Source organism: Microtus ochrogaster, linkage group LG8 (genome assembly GCF_000317375.1).
Source record: "Microtus ochrogaster isolate Prairie Vole_2 linkage group LG8, MicOch1.0, whole genome shotgun sequence".
NCBI lineage: Eukaryota > Metazoa > Chordata > Mammalia > Rodentia > Cricetidae > Microtus > Microtus ochrogaster.
Window position 1 is genome coordinate 25,583,509 of NC_022033.1, and position 19,895 is coordinate 25,603,403.

At 45.5% G+C, this 19,895-nt stretch overlaps 1 protein-coding gene across 1 annotated transcript in view; it reads left to right on the plus strand.

The window, feature by feature from the left end:
• The first annotated feature begins 4,682 nt into the window (after positions 1 to 4,682).
• Ttll9 (tubulin tyrosine ligase like 9) overlaps positions 4,683 to 19,895 on the plus strand; it is a 46,342-nt gene continuing 31,129 nt past the window's right edge. Inside the window, exons 1-3 of the mRNA XM_005363215.3 lie at positions 4,683 to 4,733; positions 13,947 to 13,990; positions 18,064 to 18,156. Coding sequence (XP_005363272.1) covers positions 4,719 to 4,733; positions 13,947 to 13,990; positions 18,064 to 18,156 — 152 coding nt within the window. The 5' untranslated portion in view covers positions 4,683 to 4,718. The remainder of the gene's footprint in view (positions 4,734 to 13,946; positions 13,991 to 18,063; positions 18,157 to 19,895) is intronic.

Here is a 19,895-nt window from a genome sequence, read left to right on the forward strand (position 1 = left end):
GATTTTCGAGACAGGGTTTCTCTGAAGTTTTTGGTGCCTGTCCTGGAACTAACTCTTGTAGACCAGGCTGGCCTCGAACTCACAGAGATCCGCCTGCCTCTGCCTCCCGAGTGCTGGGATTAAAGGCGTGCACCACCACCCCCCGGCTGTTTTTTTTTTTTAAATTCTAATCGAGTTCCTGAATTCAATTTCCTAAGAATTATTACATGAATTTTGGATTGGGATTAGGACAGATTTTTTTTTCTGACATTTGTGCTACATATTTATACAAAGTGGCATTCTCAGCATTGATGATTATAACATTAAAATATCAAACCTGAAAAATATCCTATGGTATCAAATATTCAGCCAAGATTTTGTCCTTTATGCAGAAATTAAAGCAGTACATGATCTCATTAGGATGCATGTTCGTTAGAGGCCTTTATATGTGATAAAATTGTATGTAGTTTAAACATATTTTAAAATAGATTGTTTTATGATTTATTATCAGTAAATGTTTGGTTTGTATACCTACTGGATACACTTATATGCCCAGGAGTTCTTTCTTACAAGGAAAAAGGGCTGGATACAGCTCAGCTGATAGTGTTTGTCTGGCAGACATGAGCCCTGGGGTTTGAATCCCAGCACTGCACTAGTAACCTTCTGCAATCTAGCACTTGGGAGGCAGAGGTGGCAGGATCAGAACAGCAAGTGTGAGGCCAGCCTGGATTACAAGAATCCCTGTCTCAGAAACAAAGAAACCCAAACCAAAAAGCGGCAGGGATCACAAATGGAAAAAATCTAAGAGGCCTTGGGCCCATCCCTCCATGAGGTATAACACGTGTTCATGTATAAAGGGAAAATTTCCAGCATTCACATGAAGACAGTGGATGCAAATTAATGGTTGATAATGTTTTGGTTTAATTCAGTGTATCCAGATACTATCATTCTAGTCAGTGAGTAGAAATTATTGATGATGTGTGTGACGTCCACTTTGGACTCATCTCAGACAATCTGTGTGGCTGATGCTGGTTGCCTCTTGTGCTTAATATCAAACAACACTCCTGTCCCAGATCTAGGCAAGAAGGCCAAGGAAAACTGCAGACAGATACTGCACTTACTGAAGGCCACAGCTGATAAACAAAGCAGGGCCGGCCAAGAGAACCTCTCTGAAAGGCAACATTGGAGCTGAGACCTAGAGCAGCTACTGCAAGAGCAGAAAAGGACAGAAAGACAGCACCACAGAGGCCTGTGCTTGGGAGAGGGTGGCCTGCGGGCAGAGCAGGTACAGTTGGAGCAGAGGGAGCTGAGGCAGGGGCATGACATGGGCTGAAGAGCGCAGTCAGGTCCCCTGCATAAAGAACCCTCCATAGCACAATTAGGCTTAGCATTGGTTTCTCTTTTGTGGAACAGAAATCCAAAGGGAAACTTTAACCCAGGGTCATGACATCTGGTTTGAAGTTTAAGTCCTTCACTGTATCCCCCACTGGCCCTCCTCTTAGGGAAGCCATCAAGGAGGCCTGGGCAGCTGTGCAGGTGGGAGATGAAGACAACTTGGGATGGGGCGGACAAAGAGGCTGCAAAGAGGGGGCACTCGCTATGTGCAACTCTTTAAGGGCATGGCTGACACGATATGCAGACAGAGGCAGGTAGGGAAGGAGTGGACTCCTAGGTTCCCTGACCTGAAAAAAATCATTATGTCTGCCACAAAAAGGAAAACATCAATAATTCAACATGTGGGTATTGGATGTCAAGTTCTAGTGGAAAGTCACACCAAAGATGTGCTGATGTTGGCTGAGTCTCCCAGAAGGCCTGGTCCCTGACGGCTCAGTGACGCTGATAAGTGGCCTGTGGAAGTGTGCACTTGTAATTACAGCACTTGGACGACATGCAGGAGAATCAGGAGTTCAAATCCAGTCTTGGCTACCTTGTGAACTTGAGCCAGCCTAGACTGTATGAAATCTTGTCTCAAATACACACGTCCTGGGGGTGTGGGGATGATAAAAGACCTCGGAGACAAGGCCCCATATCAGAGCCCTAGGTGGGAGGGCTGATTTTCTTAGGTTATTTCATCTATAAAGGCGCAGCCCCAGTAGCTCTTTGTGTCCCTGCTTGGCACTTAGAGGGAATGAACAAGTCACACATATGAGAGCCCTCTGCGTGGTAAAAGCCCCGAGGAGAAAAAGTAAGGAAGTTACTAGACACCGCATTTAATAGCTATGACTGTTTGCTCTGCGAGGGAGAGCTAAGGAAAAGCTCCACTTCCTTCAATGAATCACGAAGTAACGGCTTCACAGAAATTCAGCTAAAACACAGGTCTCCCCGGGAATCGATCCATGCTCCCTGTGGTAAGCAAAATGATGTCTCTCAAAGATGTCCGCATGCTGGCCGCTGTCAACTCTGACTATGTTGTGTTATACGGGAGGGGGCAGGTGAAGGCTGGAGCTGGATGAAAGCCATGAATCAACTGGGACGAGGTGGAAGGATGCTGGTGTGTCCAGGGAAACCCTGATCGAATGTTCTCACAGGTGACAGGGAGGCAGGGCGATGGGGTTGGAGGAAGCAGAGGGACAGGGGTCTGGTGTTGAGGGTGGAAGGGAGCTGTGGCGAAACAACTGTATTTCTGAGCAGTTTTTCACACCAAGATGTCAAGAAAGCATCTATACCTAGGCCGGCAAGATTCCTTGAAAAGATTCAGAATACACTTCAAAGATAGCCAACGTCTTTGGAAATGTATAGCTGAGCTTGGGAGGTGGCTAATGGAGGGAGGGAGAGAATTTCTACTTCAGTAAGAGTGGGGAGGGACCCAAGTGTGTCATGAACCAACTCATTTCCTCCGGGTCGAGACGCTTGTGGCACACACAAGAGACTTCAGGAGTCGCTGCTGGGAACTGTAAGGCAACAGAGTTACATTTTTTATAGCTACTAGAAAGAACTCAGTTGTGTGGACACCTTAACCCATCCAGTGAGACCCATTACAGGCTTCTTCTCAGAACCTTAAGATAACACCTTCATGAGATTTTTAAGTCACCAAGAGTGTGTGCAAATTACAACTGGCAATTAGAAACTCTATTTCCTTTAGGAAAAACTGTCCTGTAGGTGGATGGTTTTTTGTTTTGTTTTGTTTTTGTGGGTTTTTTTTTTCCAGTCCTGGCCACCAGTGCCAAATAACTGACACAGAGGCTTAATATGAGTTTTAAATGCTCGGGTGATAGCTCAGGCTTGTTACTAGCTAACTCTTACACTTAAATTAACCCATATTTCTTACCTATGCTTTTCCCATTCTGTAGGCTGCCATTTTGTCTTGTTGACCATGTCCTTTACTTTACAGAAGCTTCTTCGTTTTAAGAGGTCCCATTTTTATTGTTTCTCTCCATTGTCTGTACTGTTGGGGTTATATTTAGGAAGTGGTCTTTTGTGCCAATGAATTCAAGTGTACTTACCATTTTCTCTTCTATGAGGTTCAGTGTGGCTGGCTTTATGTTGAGGTCTTTGATCCATTTGGACTTGAGTATTGTGCATGGCGATAGATATGGATCTATTTTCATTCTTCTACATGTTGATATCCAGCTATGCCAGCACCATTGTTAAATATGCTTTCTTTCTTTTATTTTATAATTTTTGCTTATCAAAAATCAGATGTTCGAAGGTGTGTTGATTAATATCAGAGTCTTCAATTCGGTTCCATTGGTCCTCCTGTCTGTTCTTATGCCAATACCAGGCTGTTTTCAGTACTGTAGCTCTGTAGTAGAGTTTGAAGTCAGGGATTGTGATGCCTCCAGAAGTTCTTTTATTGTACAGGATTGTTCTGGCTATCTTCGGTTTTTTGCTTTTCCATATGAAGTTGAGTACCATTCTTTTGAGGTCTTTGAAGAATTTTTCTGGGATTTTGATGGGCATTGCATTGAATCTGTAGATTGTTTTTGGTAAGATTGCCATTTTTACTATGCTAATTCTACCTAACAAGAGCATGTGAGATCTTTCCATTTTCATTTGAACTTCTTCTGCAGAAAATTCCCTGTTCCTGTCTGTTGTTGGGAGCATTTATCACAAGCTTTTGTGGGCCATGATGCAATTACAGCTTATAGCAACTGATAATTCAGATGTCAACCCACTTGAGAAATTATTTTCAGATGAATGAACCCTGTCAAATTGTCAAGGACTGACCTCAACAAAAATATCTCTTGCCAGGGTAGGGGCATGGGAATTTAGAAATATAAGTAAAGAATACAGAGATGTATAAAAATAATAAGAGGTGTGTCTCCGACTTCAAGGTCATCTTTGGTTAGGAAGTGAGTTTGAGGCTAGCCTGGGTAATGTGAAACCCTATTTCAAACAACAACAAATCCAAACCCAAATTTAAAAAGAAAATGACTGAGTGTTTGGGGCTGAACCTGGTGAGGAAACTTCCTTCAGTTAGATCGGAGGACCGCATTTTCTGAAACGTGACCATTTTTCAGATGCAGGGCTTTTAGATCGTGGGGAGTGGAGCCGGACAGCTGGACAGTAGGTGCGGCGGCGGGCAGTGTATCCTAAGTAGAGCTGTTGCTGGGGCGTAAGAGCGAAAGGTTAGGCACCACTTCAAAGAGCCCGAGGTAGAGGCAGCCGCTACGGCCTAGAGGCGTGGCCTAATATCATCCAATCAGAGTGGCGGATCCGGACGCCTCCCTTCGTCGTCGTGGTAACGAGACGCACACGCTCTCCCAAGCGCAGGTGGCCGGTTGGTTTGGGCCCATGTCATGTCGCGACAGAAGGTAAGAGTGACACCAATTCGATGCTTTTGATGTCCTTAGAGGAAGGGAAATCGCGGAGGGATTTAGAACAGGAAGGTTGGGTGGGGGTGGGGAGGAAAGAATACCCTCATCTCTCTAAAGACTACAAGCCCGACGTGCCGTGCGCCACAGGAACTTCAGCGCATGCTCTGCGAGCCTGGAATGCTGTTGATGAAGTTAGAAACTGGGGCGCTACTCTGACTCCGCTGTTTTCGTTTCCTACATCCAATAAAGCCTCCTCTTTGAACTTTGTGGGTTTACAATGATTCCCTCCACCTCCACTATGCTGTCATTATGATTCACTTCCTAAAGTAACACTCTTTCAACACACACATTGGAGACATCTCGCTATTCAAGTGTCATTAACAGAAGTAAAACAAATGTCTGCGGCAGTAGCCCTTCCCATAATCTTGTTCTCTTTTGATAGTGAAATGATTAAGGCAACATTGTCTTGTTCTAACTCCATTTTGTTTACTTAGTTCACAGGCCTTCTACCCCCGAACCCCACAGTGGTCATATCTGCCTTGGCAGCATTATTTGAGATTTCCATGGCCTTGACCATGGTTCAGTTGTATTAATCAAAATAATTAAAGCAAACTAAAATAACTAGGAACTATATAAGTCAAAAATAATTGGCATGTTGTGTCTAAAATAGTTACTATGCTCTTCCAGGAATGAACGCTTCAAGGTCACTTTGACCCTCATCTAACTTTGACGCAAATTATGTCTGTGTGGGTTTGCCTTTAAAAACACTGTACCCTGGAGCTTGGGCAGGAATAGTCACAATCTCAGTTTTGGTCTGGTTATCAATAAAAAGTGCTTAAAACATTTAATTGGCTTAATTAGAATGGTTGTCAATAACTCTCTTGCATGAATTATTTTGATACCAACTAGCAGATGGGGTAATTTTCTCTGTGAATTAAAGAATTACAAGACAGGAAGCGCTCTGATAGCAAAGCAAAAGAAACGTTTATTGGCAAGCATCATAGTGTCCTGGGACAGAGGAAGAGGCCCCGGAGCTGGGAAGACCGTCAACTCCTACAGGGGTTTGGGTTTTTATTAGGCGTAAGGTGTTCCAGCTGGATATCCCCCATCCTCCCTCTATCAGTGTAAAGGTGCCATGTGGCCCTTCTGCAGCAGGACTGGATCTTTGTCCTTGATCAGAAAGACAAGTGCAGTAAGACCCTGCGTTGGTGAGTGAGCATAGAGGTAACGGTGATAGGGCCCATGTCCAGGGAGCCAGTACAGAAATGTTGGTCCCATGTCCAGGGAGCCAGTACAGAAATGTTGGTTGGTTGGTGGGGATAAGAGTCAGCTCCCTAACCCTCTCTGCCCTTTGGGGTGTAATGAGGGTAGAGAGACCCACTGAATGCAAGGAAAAATATTTTCAGAAATGCATACAACACACACACACACACTTACACACACATACACACACATTGGGAGAAACTTGGTGGTAAAAGAGAAATCCATAAGAATTATTTTCTGTTTTTGTGGGGTTTTTTTTGAGATAGGTTTTCTCTTCTGTACCTTTGGAACCTGTCCTGGAACTAACTCTTGTAGAGCAGGCTGGCCTCGAACTCACAGAGATCCACCTGCCTCTGACTCCCGAGTACTGGGATTAAAAGTGTGCGTCACCACTGCCTGGCAGGACTCTTTTAAAAAAGGAAAAGAAAAGAAATCTCTCCTGTGCCATTGTTTCTTCGTGCCCCTTGGGGTGGAGGAAGATTGTATCACAAATAGAGTGGGGCCAATAATTGAAACTGCGGGTTCTTTCTGAGTCCCAGACCCTTCTGAGGGTCCCACCCTGGCAAAGGTATTCATTAGAATAGACTTGCCTTTGATGGATGGAGCCACCTAGCTGCTCGCCCTCACCTGAGGCCCTGGGGTGTCTGTGCGACATGGGAAACATGGACACAGAGATAGGCTGGAGATTGGGGCACCCAGGGACTGTGTGGAGCTCCACAAGCCTCACTCACATCTCCCTCTGCTTGCTTGTCACTGGGGTATGCTGTCACATACAAATGATATGGTCCTGATAAGCCATTTGCTATTCCCAAAAGATACAAAAGCCAGTCTCTTCTGAGAACCCTTAACCTTGGATGGGTCCTTATGCTCTCTGGGGAAGGCAAGCAAGGACACTGACATCACATGTACAGTTCATGGCCAGGGAGGTGGCTCAGTGGGAGGGATGCTTTCTGTGAAATTGTGAAGCCCTGAGTTAGATTGCCCAGAACCAAGATGAAGCTGGGCATGGTAGCACACTTCTGTAATCCCGCTCCTCGGGTGAGATGGGAGGTGGGGACAGGAGAGCCTTGAAAGCTTGAAGGCCAGCTTGCCTGGCATACAGGGCAGTGAACAACAAAAGGGACCTTGTCCCAAACGAGGTGTAAGGCGAGGACTGACACTCAGGACTGAGACAGCCCTCCAACACTACATATGCTACAAGGTCATGCACTCTTACACAGAAAAACGCATGTATGCACCTCACACACACCGTGTGTGTATTTGACACATACAGTTCTTGCAGTGTCAGGCAGAAGGGAATGTCAAACATCTCTGAAGAACCGGAACTTGATGACCGTGATGGCTGAATAACATAATAATTATCAGTGAAAGATGTGGTCAGGGAATTTTATAGATTTCCATAGTGATGTAAGAAAGGATGCCTTAAGTAAAACAATGAAATGAAATACTTGTTCTTGAAAAACTAGGGGATAGCAGAAAAATTACCCTTTTGGTACAAGGCAATTATAAGAATTTATAGTAGCATTGTTCTTTAAAAACAAAATTTTATTACATTTTTAATTTATGCGAGTGAGCATATGTGCTCTACGGCCCATGCGTGGAGGCCAGAGGACAAGTTGTGAGTCCATTCTCTCTTTTTCCACCATGTGGGTCTCCAGGATTGAATGCAGAGAGTCAGGCTTGGCTGCAAGCACCTTTGCCCGTGGAGCCATCTTGATGGCTTCCCCAATATCATTTTTTAAAAGTTGAAACAGGAAATGTCCCTTAAGGCCAGACCTAAGGTAAAGATGTTTGCACTAAAAACTTATAGCCAGCACTAGATTAGGGTTTAGCCACTGCAGCAAAAATAAACAGAAGACATAGACATGGAAAAAGAAGGAGCAAATTTGTCTTTGTTCATAAATAGCATGTATGTACATAGAAAATATGAGGGAATCTATAAGCTGCTTCCATTGATAGTTTAGCGAGACTGCAGGTAGCATACATTAATCAGTTTTGCTTCTGTTTGTATCTGCTTGAGGATGGTTGTGGTAATGAGCTACCATAAGTCTACTGGCTTGGACAGTTTGTTATCCAACAGGCCTAGTGGTCAGAAGTGTGAAGTGAGGCGTGGAGAAGGGCACTGTGTAGAGCTGTATTCCTGGCAGAGGCTATTTCACAGCAGCTCTGGCATCTAATGGCTGCCCTCCTCATTGGCTTCCGGTCTCCTTTTGCTGTAAAGTCCATCTTCCTCACAGTGGTCATTCTGAAACTTCCACAACAACAGAAGTGGACTGAGATACTGGACATTACTTGAGCATGTACGAGACCTCAAAGCCCACCCTCAGAGTGATACACTTCCTCCAACAAGGCCATTCCTACTCCAACAAAGCCACACCTTCCAATAGTGCCATTCCTGAGGCACTACATTCTATGGGAGGCATTTACATTCAAACTACATTCTACTCCCTGACCTCCACAAACTTGTAATGATAACATAAAGCAAAATGCATTTAGTCCAACTTCAAAAGTCCCCATAGTCTATCATAGTCTAACAATGTTTTAAAGTCCAATGTTCAAAGTCTTTCTGAGATTCATGCAGTCTCTTAACTGTAACTCCCTATAAAATCAAAGTCAAAAACTAGATCACATACTTTCAACATATAATGGCAGCACAGGATATACATCACCATACCAAAACACAGGGAAGGGAGCAGAGTGAGGAAGCATTGGACCAAAGCAAAACCGAAAACCAGCTGGACAGACTCCAAACTCTGCATTTTCATGTCTGATGTCAAAACGTTCTTCAGCTCTCCAGCTCCTTTCAGTTCTACTGACTACAGCACACTTTCTCTTGGGCTGGTTCCATTCCCCTATTAGCAGCTTTCATCCACAGGTATCCCACAACTTTGGCATTTCCAACGTCTCGGGCTCTCCAAGGCAAGCCAGGCTTCTCCTTCACAGCTTCACACGATGGCCCCTCTGGGCCTCCATTCAAGGACATCCCTGACACGTGCCTGGCCTCATCGACTTTTCTTAGTTGTAAAGGAAGATTACATGATGTCTTTCTTCTATCCTTGACGCTAAAGTCAGAACCATGTGGCTGAAGCTGCCAAGTTCTGCGGGAACAAGGTCCCCTCATTCAATTACATCTTCAACAGCTTTCTCTTTTCACTGTTTTAGGTTGGCTGTTCTAGAACTTATTCTGTAGACCAGGATATCCTCAAACTCAGAGATGCAGCAGCTTCTGCCTTCCCAGTGCTGGGATTTAAGGCATGCTCCACCACACCCAGCTCTAAGCTTTTCTATAATTCCTCTTCACGTGTTGGAAACTTAGCTGGGTGGGCCCTTACCCTGAGGTCACTACTCCCTTTATTCCACTTCTAAAGGTTTAGTTCCATTTCACTTCCTGGTGATCATTTTCTCCTCAAATTGGACATTTTATATTTTTCCTCTCTCAGCTTACCCTGTTTCATTCTGTATCTTCATGAGAGTTAACACTAATAACCATACAACAGAGTCAATACTGGCTGTTTTGAGATTTCTTCTGCCAACAGAATTAATCCAAATCTTAGCCTCGGGCAGACTCTTCAGACAAGAGTAAAAAGCAACCACTTTCTTCACCAAAATATCACAAGACTGCGCTAACATACTAACATTCCTCTGAAACCTCTTGCTCCACCACCCACAGCTCAGGTTACACTCAGCACCACTGTCTTCCATGCTCCTACTAGGATGGCCCATTAAGCAGCACTGTGTTCAACTGCTTTTCTAATCCACAGTCCCAGGGTCCATGCTGCTTCAAACAATAGCATGGTCAGGCCTTACACAGCCATACCCCAGTTCCTGGCACCAACTTCTGCCTTAGTGAGGGTTTCTGTTGCTGTGAAGAGACACCATGACTACAGCAACTCTTATAAAGGAAAATATTTAATTGGTTGGCTTACAGTTTCAGAGGTTTAGTCCATTATCATCATGGTAGGATATGGCAGTGTGCAGACAGACATGGTTCTGGAGAAAGAGCTGAGAGTTCTACAGCTTTGATTTGCAGGAAACAGGAAGTGAACTGAGACACTAGGCATGTCTTGAGCATATATGAGACCTCAAAGCCCACCCTCACAGTGACGCACTTCCTCCAACAAGCCCACACCTACTCCAATAAGGCCATACCTCCTAATAGTGCCACTCCCTATGAGTTTGTGTAGGCCAGTTACAATTAAACTACCACAACCTGTCTGGCCTTCATGAGCATTTATACATACATGCATACTCATTTGTTTACATGTGTACACATCAAAAATATGTTTACAACAGCATTACAATATTAATTGTCTACAAATAAAATTAAAACTTAGAAGACTTCCATATGAAAACCAGAAAATATTTGGAAAGAAAATAAAATTGACGAATGAGTAGAGACAAACCATATTCAGGAATTGGATGACTCAATAATTTATGATATTACATCTTCTCATGAATGATCTGCTCAGGGATGGACATGTCTAGCTTGTGCCAAGCCCCACATTCACTCCTAAATGCTTAAAAAACAAAGTGGTAGAGACCTAGATGAAAAGTAAGTAAAATAGCACAGAGAACTGGGAGACAGCTCAGTAGGTAAAATCCTTGCTATGTTAGCATGAAAATTCTAGTACCTGTGTAAAATTTGGATGTGGACTAGAAGGATGGCTCAGTTGTTCAGTCGCCTGCCACTCCAGTATGAGTTAAGAGTCCCCAGATTTACGTAAATGCCAAGTAGGCACAGTGACACGCCTGTAGTTCCAACCTCAAAAGTTAAGATGGGATTCTCCAGAGCAAGCTGACTAGCATACTAACCATATCAGCAAGCTCTGGATTTGATTGAGAGACCCTGCCTAAGGGCACAACATGGAAGAGTGAACGAAGATGGTTCCTGACAACTTCAGACCTCTACATGGACACAGACATACATGGTCCAACAAACACATGTGCTCACATACATGCACACCACACACACACCTGGAAATAGCAAATAAAACAAAATAAAAGGCAGGAATGGCATCTATGTCTGTAACCCCATCTCTGGGGGGCAGGGAGACAGGCAGATGCCAGATCTCTCACCAGCCAGGCTAGCAGAAAGGGGTGAGCTTTAGGTCCACTGGGAGACCCTCGTTCAAACAAAGATGGTTGAGATAATGGGTGGTGGAAGATATCCATCACACTGGCCTCAGGCCTTTACTCTCACAGGCACAGGTGAGCGCACCTGCACACACACACACACACACACACACACACACACACACAAAGAGAGAGAGAGAGAGAGAGAGAGAGAGAGAGAGAGAGAGAGAGAGACACACACACACACACACACACACACACACACACACACACAGTATTCGTAGGTTCACTTATGCACACTCTGTTGATTAAAGTTGGGCAGCTATAGTAATGCAAGCAGTGAAGAAAGGAAAAGTTTTGCAATCAAAAGCCAGGGAGTGACTGCCTAGGAAAAGTCTAGAACTGAGAGCAGGAAAAAGAATGAAAGATAACAGGTTTTTTAAAAACTTAGAGTTTAGCCAAGTGGTAGTTGCACATACCCTTAATCCCAGTACTCAGAGACAGAAACAGGTGGATCTCATGAGTTTGAGGTTAGTCTGATCAGCTGAGTTAATTTTAGGACAGCCAGGGCCACACAGTGAAACCCTGGCTTGAAACACCAAAGCAAGCAAACAAAAAGCTTAGGATAGTTTGAAGCACACTGGCTGTGTTGTAGGGACGGCAGTGAGACTGAACTATAATTTTGCTTGCTTTGGGGGCTCACTAGTTTGGTAAAGCAGTGTCCTTACTCTGTTCCCTTTAAAGGGTATGACTGAGTGGTAATCAGAACACCAAGATGATCCCAAAGATAACCATTCCTTGATGTACCCAGAGTGTGGGCAGAGCCTGTGAAATGGCAACAAGCTCCTCCTGTGATCCTGTTATGTTACAGACTCATCAGAGCTGACATGGAGGGGAAGGCTTAGAAGTACCACAAGCACTCTGGAGGGAACCTGGGTGCAAACAGACATCAGTACCGGGCTTTTTCTTTTAGGGCCACCAGCCAGCTCCCAAATCATGACACAGAGACTTATTATTAGTTTTGAATGCTTGGCCAGGCTTAGGCACATTTCTGGCTCTTTTAACTTAAATTAACCTGTTTTTTTTTTTATCTGCCTTTTGCATTGGGGCTTATTACATTTCTTACTTCTATATATCTGTTTCTCTCTGTCTGTCTTGCTGGTGTCTGCCTGGCTTCTTACCCCAGGTGTGTCCCTCGTTCTCTCTCTCCTTCTCTCCCTCCTCCTTCTCTCCTTCTTACCTCTCTTGAGTCTAGAGTCCTTCTCCTATTTATTTTCTCTCCCTGCCGGCCCCACCTATTCTTTTCCTGCCTAGCCATTCAGTTCTTTATTGACCAATCAGGTGTCTTAGGCAGACAAGTTGAAACAAACGCAACACATCTTTACATAACTAAACAAATGCAGCATAAACAAAACCAACACACCTTTACACAGTTAAAGTAAGATTCTGCAGCATAAAACAAATGTAACACATCTTTATATAGTTAAAATAATATTCTAAAACAGACATCCATGTCTTTAGAGACTTGGGAGCAAGTCCCAGCTAATGAATGAGTTGCCAGGGACCTCTGGCCTAGGACCCCAAGCAACTGACTTGTACCCACCATGCGTCTGAGAGTAGAAGAAACCCCCTATTCCAAAAGAGAGCCATCTCTTGGGGAGGCACCTGATGTGGCCATGTAAGACATGAGCAAACCATTCAGTTAAGCTGTGGACAGACTATCCACAGAAACAATTTGCTAATGGATGCATAGCCACTACATCTGTGGTACTGTGTTAGAGGGCAACAGAAAAGCCCATCTGCCCTGAAGATGTCATCCTGAACAGGACAGTGTGTTCCCTATAGTCATCCATGCCTCAGGGAGCCATCCAACCAGGACTGGGGCCAGTCTTTTTGGAACTTGGTTAGAGCTAAACCACACCCCTATCCATAGAGGACGGAGGAGGTCTTTTGGGAGATAAGGAAATCACTCCGAGAAGTGGGCACAGTCTGTGGTGGAGTATTAGTTGAAGATGTGTTATATTTCATTTATGTTGTGGCGTATTTGTTTAATGATGCAAAGATACGTTGCATTCTTTTCTGTTTTATTTGTTTAACTCTGTGACGCTGTGTTACTTTGCTTGCCTAAAGCACCTGATTGCTCTAATAAAGAGATGACGGCCAATAGCGAGGCAGGAGAGGGATAAGCGGGACTGCCAGCTAGAGAGAAGAAATAGAAGGGGAAGAGAGGAGGAGGAGCAAAAAGCAGAGGAAAGGAGGACACCAGGGGCCAGCCACCCAGCCAGCAATTGAATAAGATGGAAAGAAAGACATATAGAATAGAGAAAGATGAAAGCCCAGAGGCAAAAAAATAAATGGGATAATTTAAGAAAAACTGGCTAGGAACAAGCCAAGGTAAGGCGAGGCATTAAAAAGTAAGAATAAGTCTCTGTGTATTTATCTGGGAGCTGGGTGGCAGGCCTCCAAAGAACAAAGAGTTAAAAAAAAAAACCTAAACAGTCCTTTCCTAGATCTTCTGTACAATCGAAACTCAGAGTAGAAGGTCCAGACTCTCCCCACGGAGTCAGAGGAGCTCTCAGGCTGGGCTTTGGGTTGGCATTTGAAACACCGATGAGCAGACCTTCATACAGCAATCTTGCCTATGGTATAATTCTCCAGTGATGGAGAAGTCATTCCTTTATAAGCAGGTAAGTTCTTCCCTGATTTCTGAGCAGAGACGAAGAGGGAGAACACAGCCAGGCTGGATGCTCATGCCTGAAAACCTACACCCCACTGAGTGTGGTAATTTGAGAGTCTCACTCTCTGAACTAGGTTAAACAGGGAGGTAGGTGGGTGTGCAAAACCAGTTACATCATTTTTCTTTTCTCCCTACAGAATCAAAGTTTCAAGGGCCATGGATTGTCAAAAGGAAAAGAGCGGTGAGTGTTCTTACTCAATCCGTACACACAGGACTGGCCCTCTTTCTCTCTGCCACTTCTTTCTCTCCGCATTAATCTTTCTGTCTTTATCCTTCCCACATTATCTTTATGAGTTAGAGCTCTTCCATTGTGGTCCAGCTGACCTTGAACTCACAATGGGATCACAGGTGAGCTCTGTGACACCTGGCCGTCTCGCCATTATTTAGTTTAATGATTATGATTGTAGCCATAGTGACCATAGTAAACAGTTGTTGAACAGCTATTGGAAGTCAGGCCCTGGGTCACCCCACCACTCCCTGTGCTGTGTCATCAAATTCTCACCACCATCCTCGGTGCAGATCCTGCCAATGTGTTCGCTGTGCAGATGGAGAAACTGGACACTCTGAAGAGCCAAGTGCCCTGCTGGGAATCCTGCATGCGTGGGGCAGGGCTGGTTGGACTTGGGAACCAGTCCTGTATACCCGATGCTTGCAGTGTACACTGATCCCTCCCCTCTGGCACTCAGCATCCATGACAGCCTGGGCTCAGAGATCAGCACCTACTAGTCTGCCTTCAAACCAACCCGTCTGGACCAAGCAGGAGAGCAATACTCTTTACCAGAGATTTTTGGGGTACGGAGGGGTTTGGTGCTTACTGTTCACTGAGGTTCCTATGGTTGGTGTGGTGATTTCAGGCAGCTCTTTCAGGGCTCTTGCTCCATATGGTTGGTACTATCTCATCCAAGTCAAGTCTCTCTCTTACATCCAGAGCTTCTTATTTTTCTTTACTTTTTTTCCCAATACTTATTTATTATTTATACAGTGTTCTACCTGTATACAGGCCAGAAGAGAACACCAGTTCATTAAGGGTGCTTGTGGTTGCTGGGAATTGAACTCAGGACCTCTGGAAGAGCAGAGCAGTCAGTGCTCTTAACTGCTGAGCCATCTCTCCAGCCCACATGCAGAGCTTCTTAATCCTATTCCAGGTCTTGACCCTGGACTTGGCATCCCTACCCTACCCTGACAAAGCCATGAGCACTTCAGTCAACAGTCAACAGGACCCATCCAGCTGTTCGTACCAGGGCACCTGTCAATTAGAAACGTGTCTTGTTTGCCTACAAGAAACACAACAGCCAACTGCATTTCTTTCCCTCATAGGATGAAGTGTCCAGAGTGTGGCTGCAGAGGTTTGATGCCAGAGCTTTAGGGTTGTGTTGACTCCTCATGTGTACGGAGTACCCGCTGCAGCTCCAGCCTTCGAGTCACAGAGACCCGAAAACAATTGTTTTCAAGGCCAACCTCACCTACTTGAGATCCTGTTTCAAGGGAAAAAAAAATTTTTTTGAGACAGGAGCTAAGCAGCCCTGGCTGTCCTGGTACTCATTGTGCAGACCAGGCTGCCCTCATAATTACAAAGATTCCCCTGCCTCTGCCTCCCAAGTGCTGGGATCAAAGGCGTGTGCCACCATGCATATCTAAAACTATGTTCATTCAATCTGTTGTTCTGTTAGAGGATTAGGAGAAAATCTCTCTATAAAGATGAGTAGCTGGAAAGGAGAAGATCATGTCCCCTGAAACAGAGCTGGAAGGAAACTCTCAGGGACACTCATGACCTATGTTCCTAGGGGATCAAAATACATCAGTTATGGTTTGTCTGTCTGTCCATCTGCTCCCTGTACTCCAAAACAGTCTAGAGTTGATGATATTAATTTGTTTATTTAGAGGTCGAATAACGGGAATGCTTTTTCTGCTTTAATTAATATGATCATGTGGTTTTGCTTCTTGAGTCTGTTATTGTGATAAATTATATCAGATTTTCTAACACTGAGCCAGCTTTGCCTGCTGGAAATGCTCCACTTGGTTACGGGGTATAATTCTTTGTTTTTGTATTGCTGAATTTCCTTTGCCTGTGTATGTTTATGATATGTGTCCCTATTTGTGTGGTGATGGAAACGTAACCCGGGGTCTCCACATTCTAAGCAAGCTCTCTGTAGCTAGCTCCCCAGCCCCTTGCTTGTAGCTTTGTTTGTTAACTGTCTGTGTCTAATTTCACTCTCAGGTTACACTAGATGGTCTGGAGGCCCTCTCCCCTCTTCCTTCTTCTGGAAGACAGTGCAGAACAGAGGCTGCTTTGACGTCTCAGGGAATCTGCTCTCCAGGGAAACCCCCTGGGCCCAGGGACATCTTTTGGGGGTGTTTTCACACAACGGATTCAATTTCTCTAGGATACAGCTACTGAAATGTGTGCCACACCGGGAGAGCTGTGGTGATCTGGGCTTTTCAAGGACTATGTCATCTCAGCTGCCATGTGTTGCTGTCCAGAGGACTAGCATGCTCTCACTGTGGTCGGAGGTAGCCCTGCCTCCACTTCATTCCACCAGTAGTGTCTGCTCTTGGTCAGCCTTGCTGACAGATCAGTCAACTTTATTGCTCTTTCAAGAACTTTCGTTTTATTGACTCAGTACACTGTTTTCAGTGGTATTGATTGGTAATTGTGCCCTTTAACATCAGCCCAGAGTTGGAGGGGCAATCTCACACCTGCATGGGGTTGAAGCTCAGGCTCCCCCAACCTTTGATCTCGTTTGATAGGGGACAATGGAGACTCTTCACTGTCTGAGGCAGATGAATGCCTCAGCCTTGTATTCCTCCTCCTCTGCACCACCCAGTGACAGAGCCAGTGTTGGAGTCCTTGTACGCAGCCTCAGGAGAAGGGAGGACGCCCCACTTGACCTCTGCCGCCCCCGCGGAGGTAGACAACAGGTGTCCTCTTGGTCTTTTACCAGAGTGGAGCCATTATTATGTATTCTGCTGTGGAAGGCTGTCCGGTTTTTGGGCTTCCCTAAGCTGGGGAGAGCAGGCTCCTTTTAAAGGTCGTTTAGGGTCGATGGTCATTAGCATTTCTGGATGCCTATTGGCTGGCTTTTCCATCCCCACATCTGGAGCACAGAGAGGCATAAAGGAAGCTGGGAAAGTCCCTAGCGCCATCCCTTTGCTCCGAGGTCCCTAACTGGCCTCCTTGTGTACCATTCGTCTTCTTACATTTGTTTTATACATGTTTTGGGTTTTTAGTTGCATTAGTAGGAGGAATAGGGAAAAGTAAATCTGCTCCATCTCCCCAGCTGAAAGCCTGGGAAAGGGATCTGCAAACACTTACCATGTGATATAAGAATTAGTCACAGCACATGCGAGGCAGCCAGACCTTGCCTAACACATAGTAGGGACTTGAAAAATGTTTGGTTTTTGTTTTATCATTTTATTTTTATTTTTTAAAAAAAGATCTCATGTAGCCTATGCTGGCATCAGCCTATTTAGCCAAAGATGACCTTCAACTGATCCTTCTGCCTCTACCTCCCAAGTACTAAGATAGATCACAAGCGTGAGCCACCATGCCTGACTTATTATTTTTATTATTTATTTTATGTGCATGGGTATTATGTCTGCATCCGTGTTTGTGTACCCTGCACATGCCCGGCACCCGCAGAGGCCAGAGAAGACCCTGGGATCCCCTGGGAATGGAGTTATAGATGGTTGTAAGCTGCTGTGTCTGTGCTGGGAGTCGAACCTGGCTCCTCTGGAAAAGAACCCAGTGCTTTAATCACGAGCCATCTTTCTAGCCATTATTATTATTGCTACTGTTATTTTGATATAAACTCTCACTTTGTGCTCCAGGCTGTCCTGGAGCTCACTGTGAACCCGAAATGGCCTTGAACTTGTGGCCTCAGCTTCCTGAATACAGGTTTGCACTGAAATCGAGGTGGCCTTGAACACTTGGCCTTAGCCTCTTGGATTATAGGTTTGCACTGAAATCAAGGTGGTCTTGAATTCTCAGCCTCGGCCTCTTGGATTACAGGCTGGCACCATATGCGTAGCTTCCTGGTTTTCAAAGCTCAGAGATGCTCAGAGTTCAGTTTGGCTAGTCTGAGTGTTGACAGGTTGTGGTGCTGAGTCTGAGCTGCAGCACAGGCTCTGGTAAGAGTCTGGTTATGGCAGCTGCAGATAGAACATGGCTTTTTTTCCTCCCTTTTGTCCCAATCCTTGGGGAATCCTAGGAAAGTCACAGTCCTGAGCATGTTTTTTTTGCTGTCTTTGTTGCAGAGAGCCAAGAACGTTAATCCGCTTCAAGACCACACTCATGAACACTCTCATGGACGTTCTGCGCCACAGGCCCGGATGGGTAGAAGTGAAAGAGTAAGATGTCCTCTCTTCCCTCCACTCAGCCCATCTTCCCTGGTCTCTCAGGCCCTGGGTTCCTTTTGTCTTCCTCTCAGTAGCTCCTTGGTAGTAGTAAATGTGGGAGTGAGGGGTTTCTGAGGTTCAAGACCCCTGATTGACTGACATTTGTCTAGGGGTGTCCTGGCGAGTGTGCTGGCAGGTGATCCTATCTATAATGGTTGGAACGTTAGGCATTTCTTTTGGATGGTCTGTTTCTGGGTGGTGCTCTGGTAATTTCAGTTTGTGGTTCTTTTTGCAATCAGGTATTGCTTCAGAGTAAATTACTGAGACTCACGCTGAGTCCTACTCTTGGCAGTTGATAATGGTTGGAAGTAAAGCACTTCCTTTGGGTGGTCTGTTTATAGTTAGCTTATCATGGCTGGCTCCTACAGCAGCTGCCCTGAGTGTGCCTTGGCCATCCCATACTCATCCTGGGGACAGAATGGCTTTTCCTTCCTTGGAACCAGGGTCACTGTGGTATTGTAGGATAAGCCAGGGAGTTAGGGGACAAGCTGGAGGGGAGTAAAGGGGCTGGAAGGTGGTTCAGAGAAAAGGGCGCTGCCCCCATTTGCTGTATGTCCTTGGGTCCCTCCCTCTCTCTCCCAGCCTCTTCTCTGGTCAGGTGGCCGGAGATCTGAAGCTAACATTGTGGGAGTCACCCTCAACAGCTGACCCTAGACTGGCTGCTTCAGGAGCTGCACAGTCAGGAAGAGCCCACAGGCCAGGGCCTCTGAATCTCTTCACCCTCTGTGAACCCAAGCCCTTGCTGAGTTACAAACAAAATTGGGTCTCGGTCAGAATCAGCCTGTCTGTTCAGATTTAGAGCAGATGTGGCCAGTCATGTCCCTTCCCTCGCTTCCTGCTGAGGAAGAGGATGTGAAACCTGAAATGGCAACAGTCACTCTGGGAGCCAGACAGGCATCAGGGGACTTGAAGGATGACAGAATGGGAAGCTAGAAGGATCCCTGACCTTTGCTGGCCATTTAATATCTTCCTCCACAATTGAAGAGCGGCCCAGTGAGCGAGCATGAAGAAGGAATGCACACAAAGGAACTTGCAGTCTCCGTCCGGGATAGATTCCGGTCCACACTGCTCTTCGAGCCTTTGCTCTCTTGGGTCCTGGCCAGCTCTTCGAATTCAGCTCTGACAATTTTGCTTCCACTGGGACTTCACTTCATGTCCTTGAACACGCCTCTTCCTGCCCCAGGCTCGTTCAGCTACAGCCACTGCCTTCTTTATGCTTTAGATCTTAGCTGAAGTGTCACTTTTAAAGGGTCCTTCAGCTGCCCCCCACCTCATGACTGCTTCTCCCAAAACAGACTTCACATTTCCTCACTGTGCAATGATTTCTATCTTGACTGTTGCTGATCAAGCTTACTGGGGTGCTGGCAACATCTGGCCAGGTGCTTTGTCAATGTCCCTCCCTACCTGCCCACCACTGCCTCTCCCTGGCACCCAAAAGACAGTCTCCACACACACAGATGAGCAAATGGATGATGCTTCATTCACACAGACCCCGGAGGATGCTGGGAGTAATGAGGTGCTGGCCACTTTGCTCATTTATACCCTTGTGTTTCTGAAGACCACTGCTATTTCCTAGTGAACACAACCCCAGGAGACAGCTCTAGAACAAACTTCCCAGAGCCTTCCCAGACCTCAAGGTGTTGGACTCTAGCGTCCAAACACCGAGAAGGAGTCGCCCCCAGAGACCATCT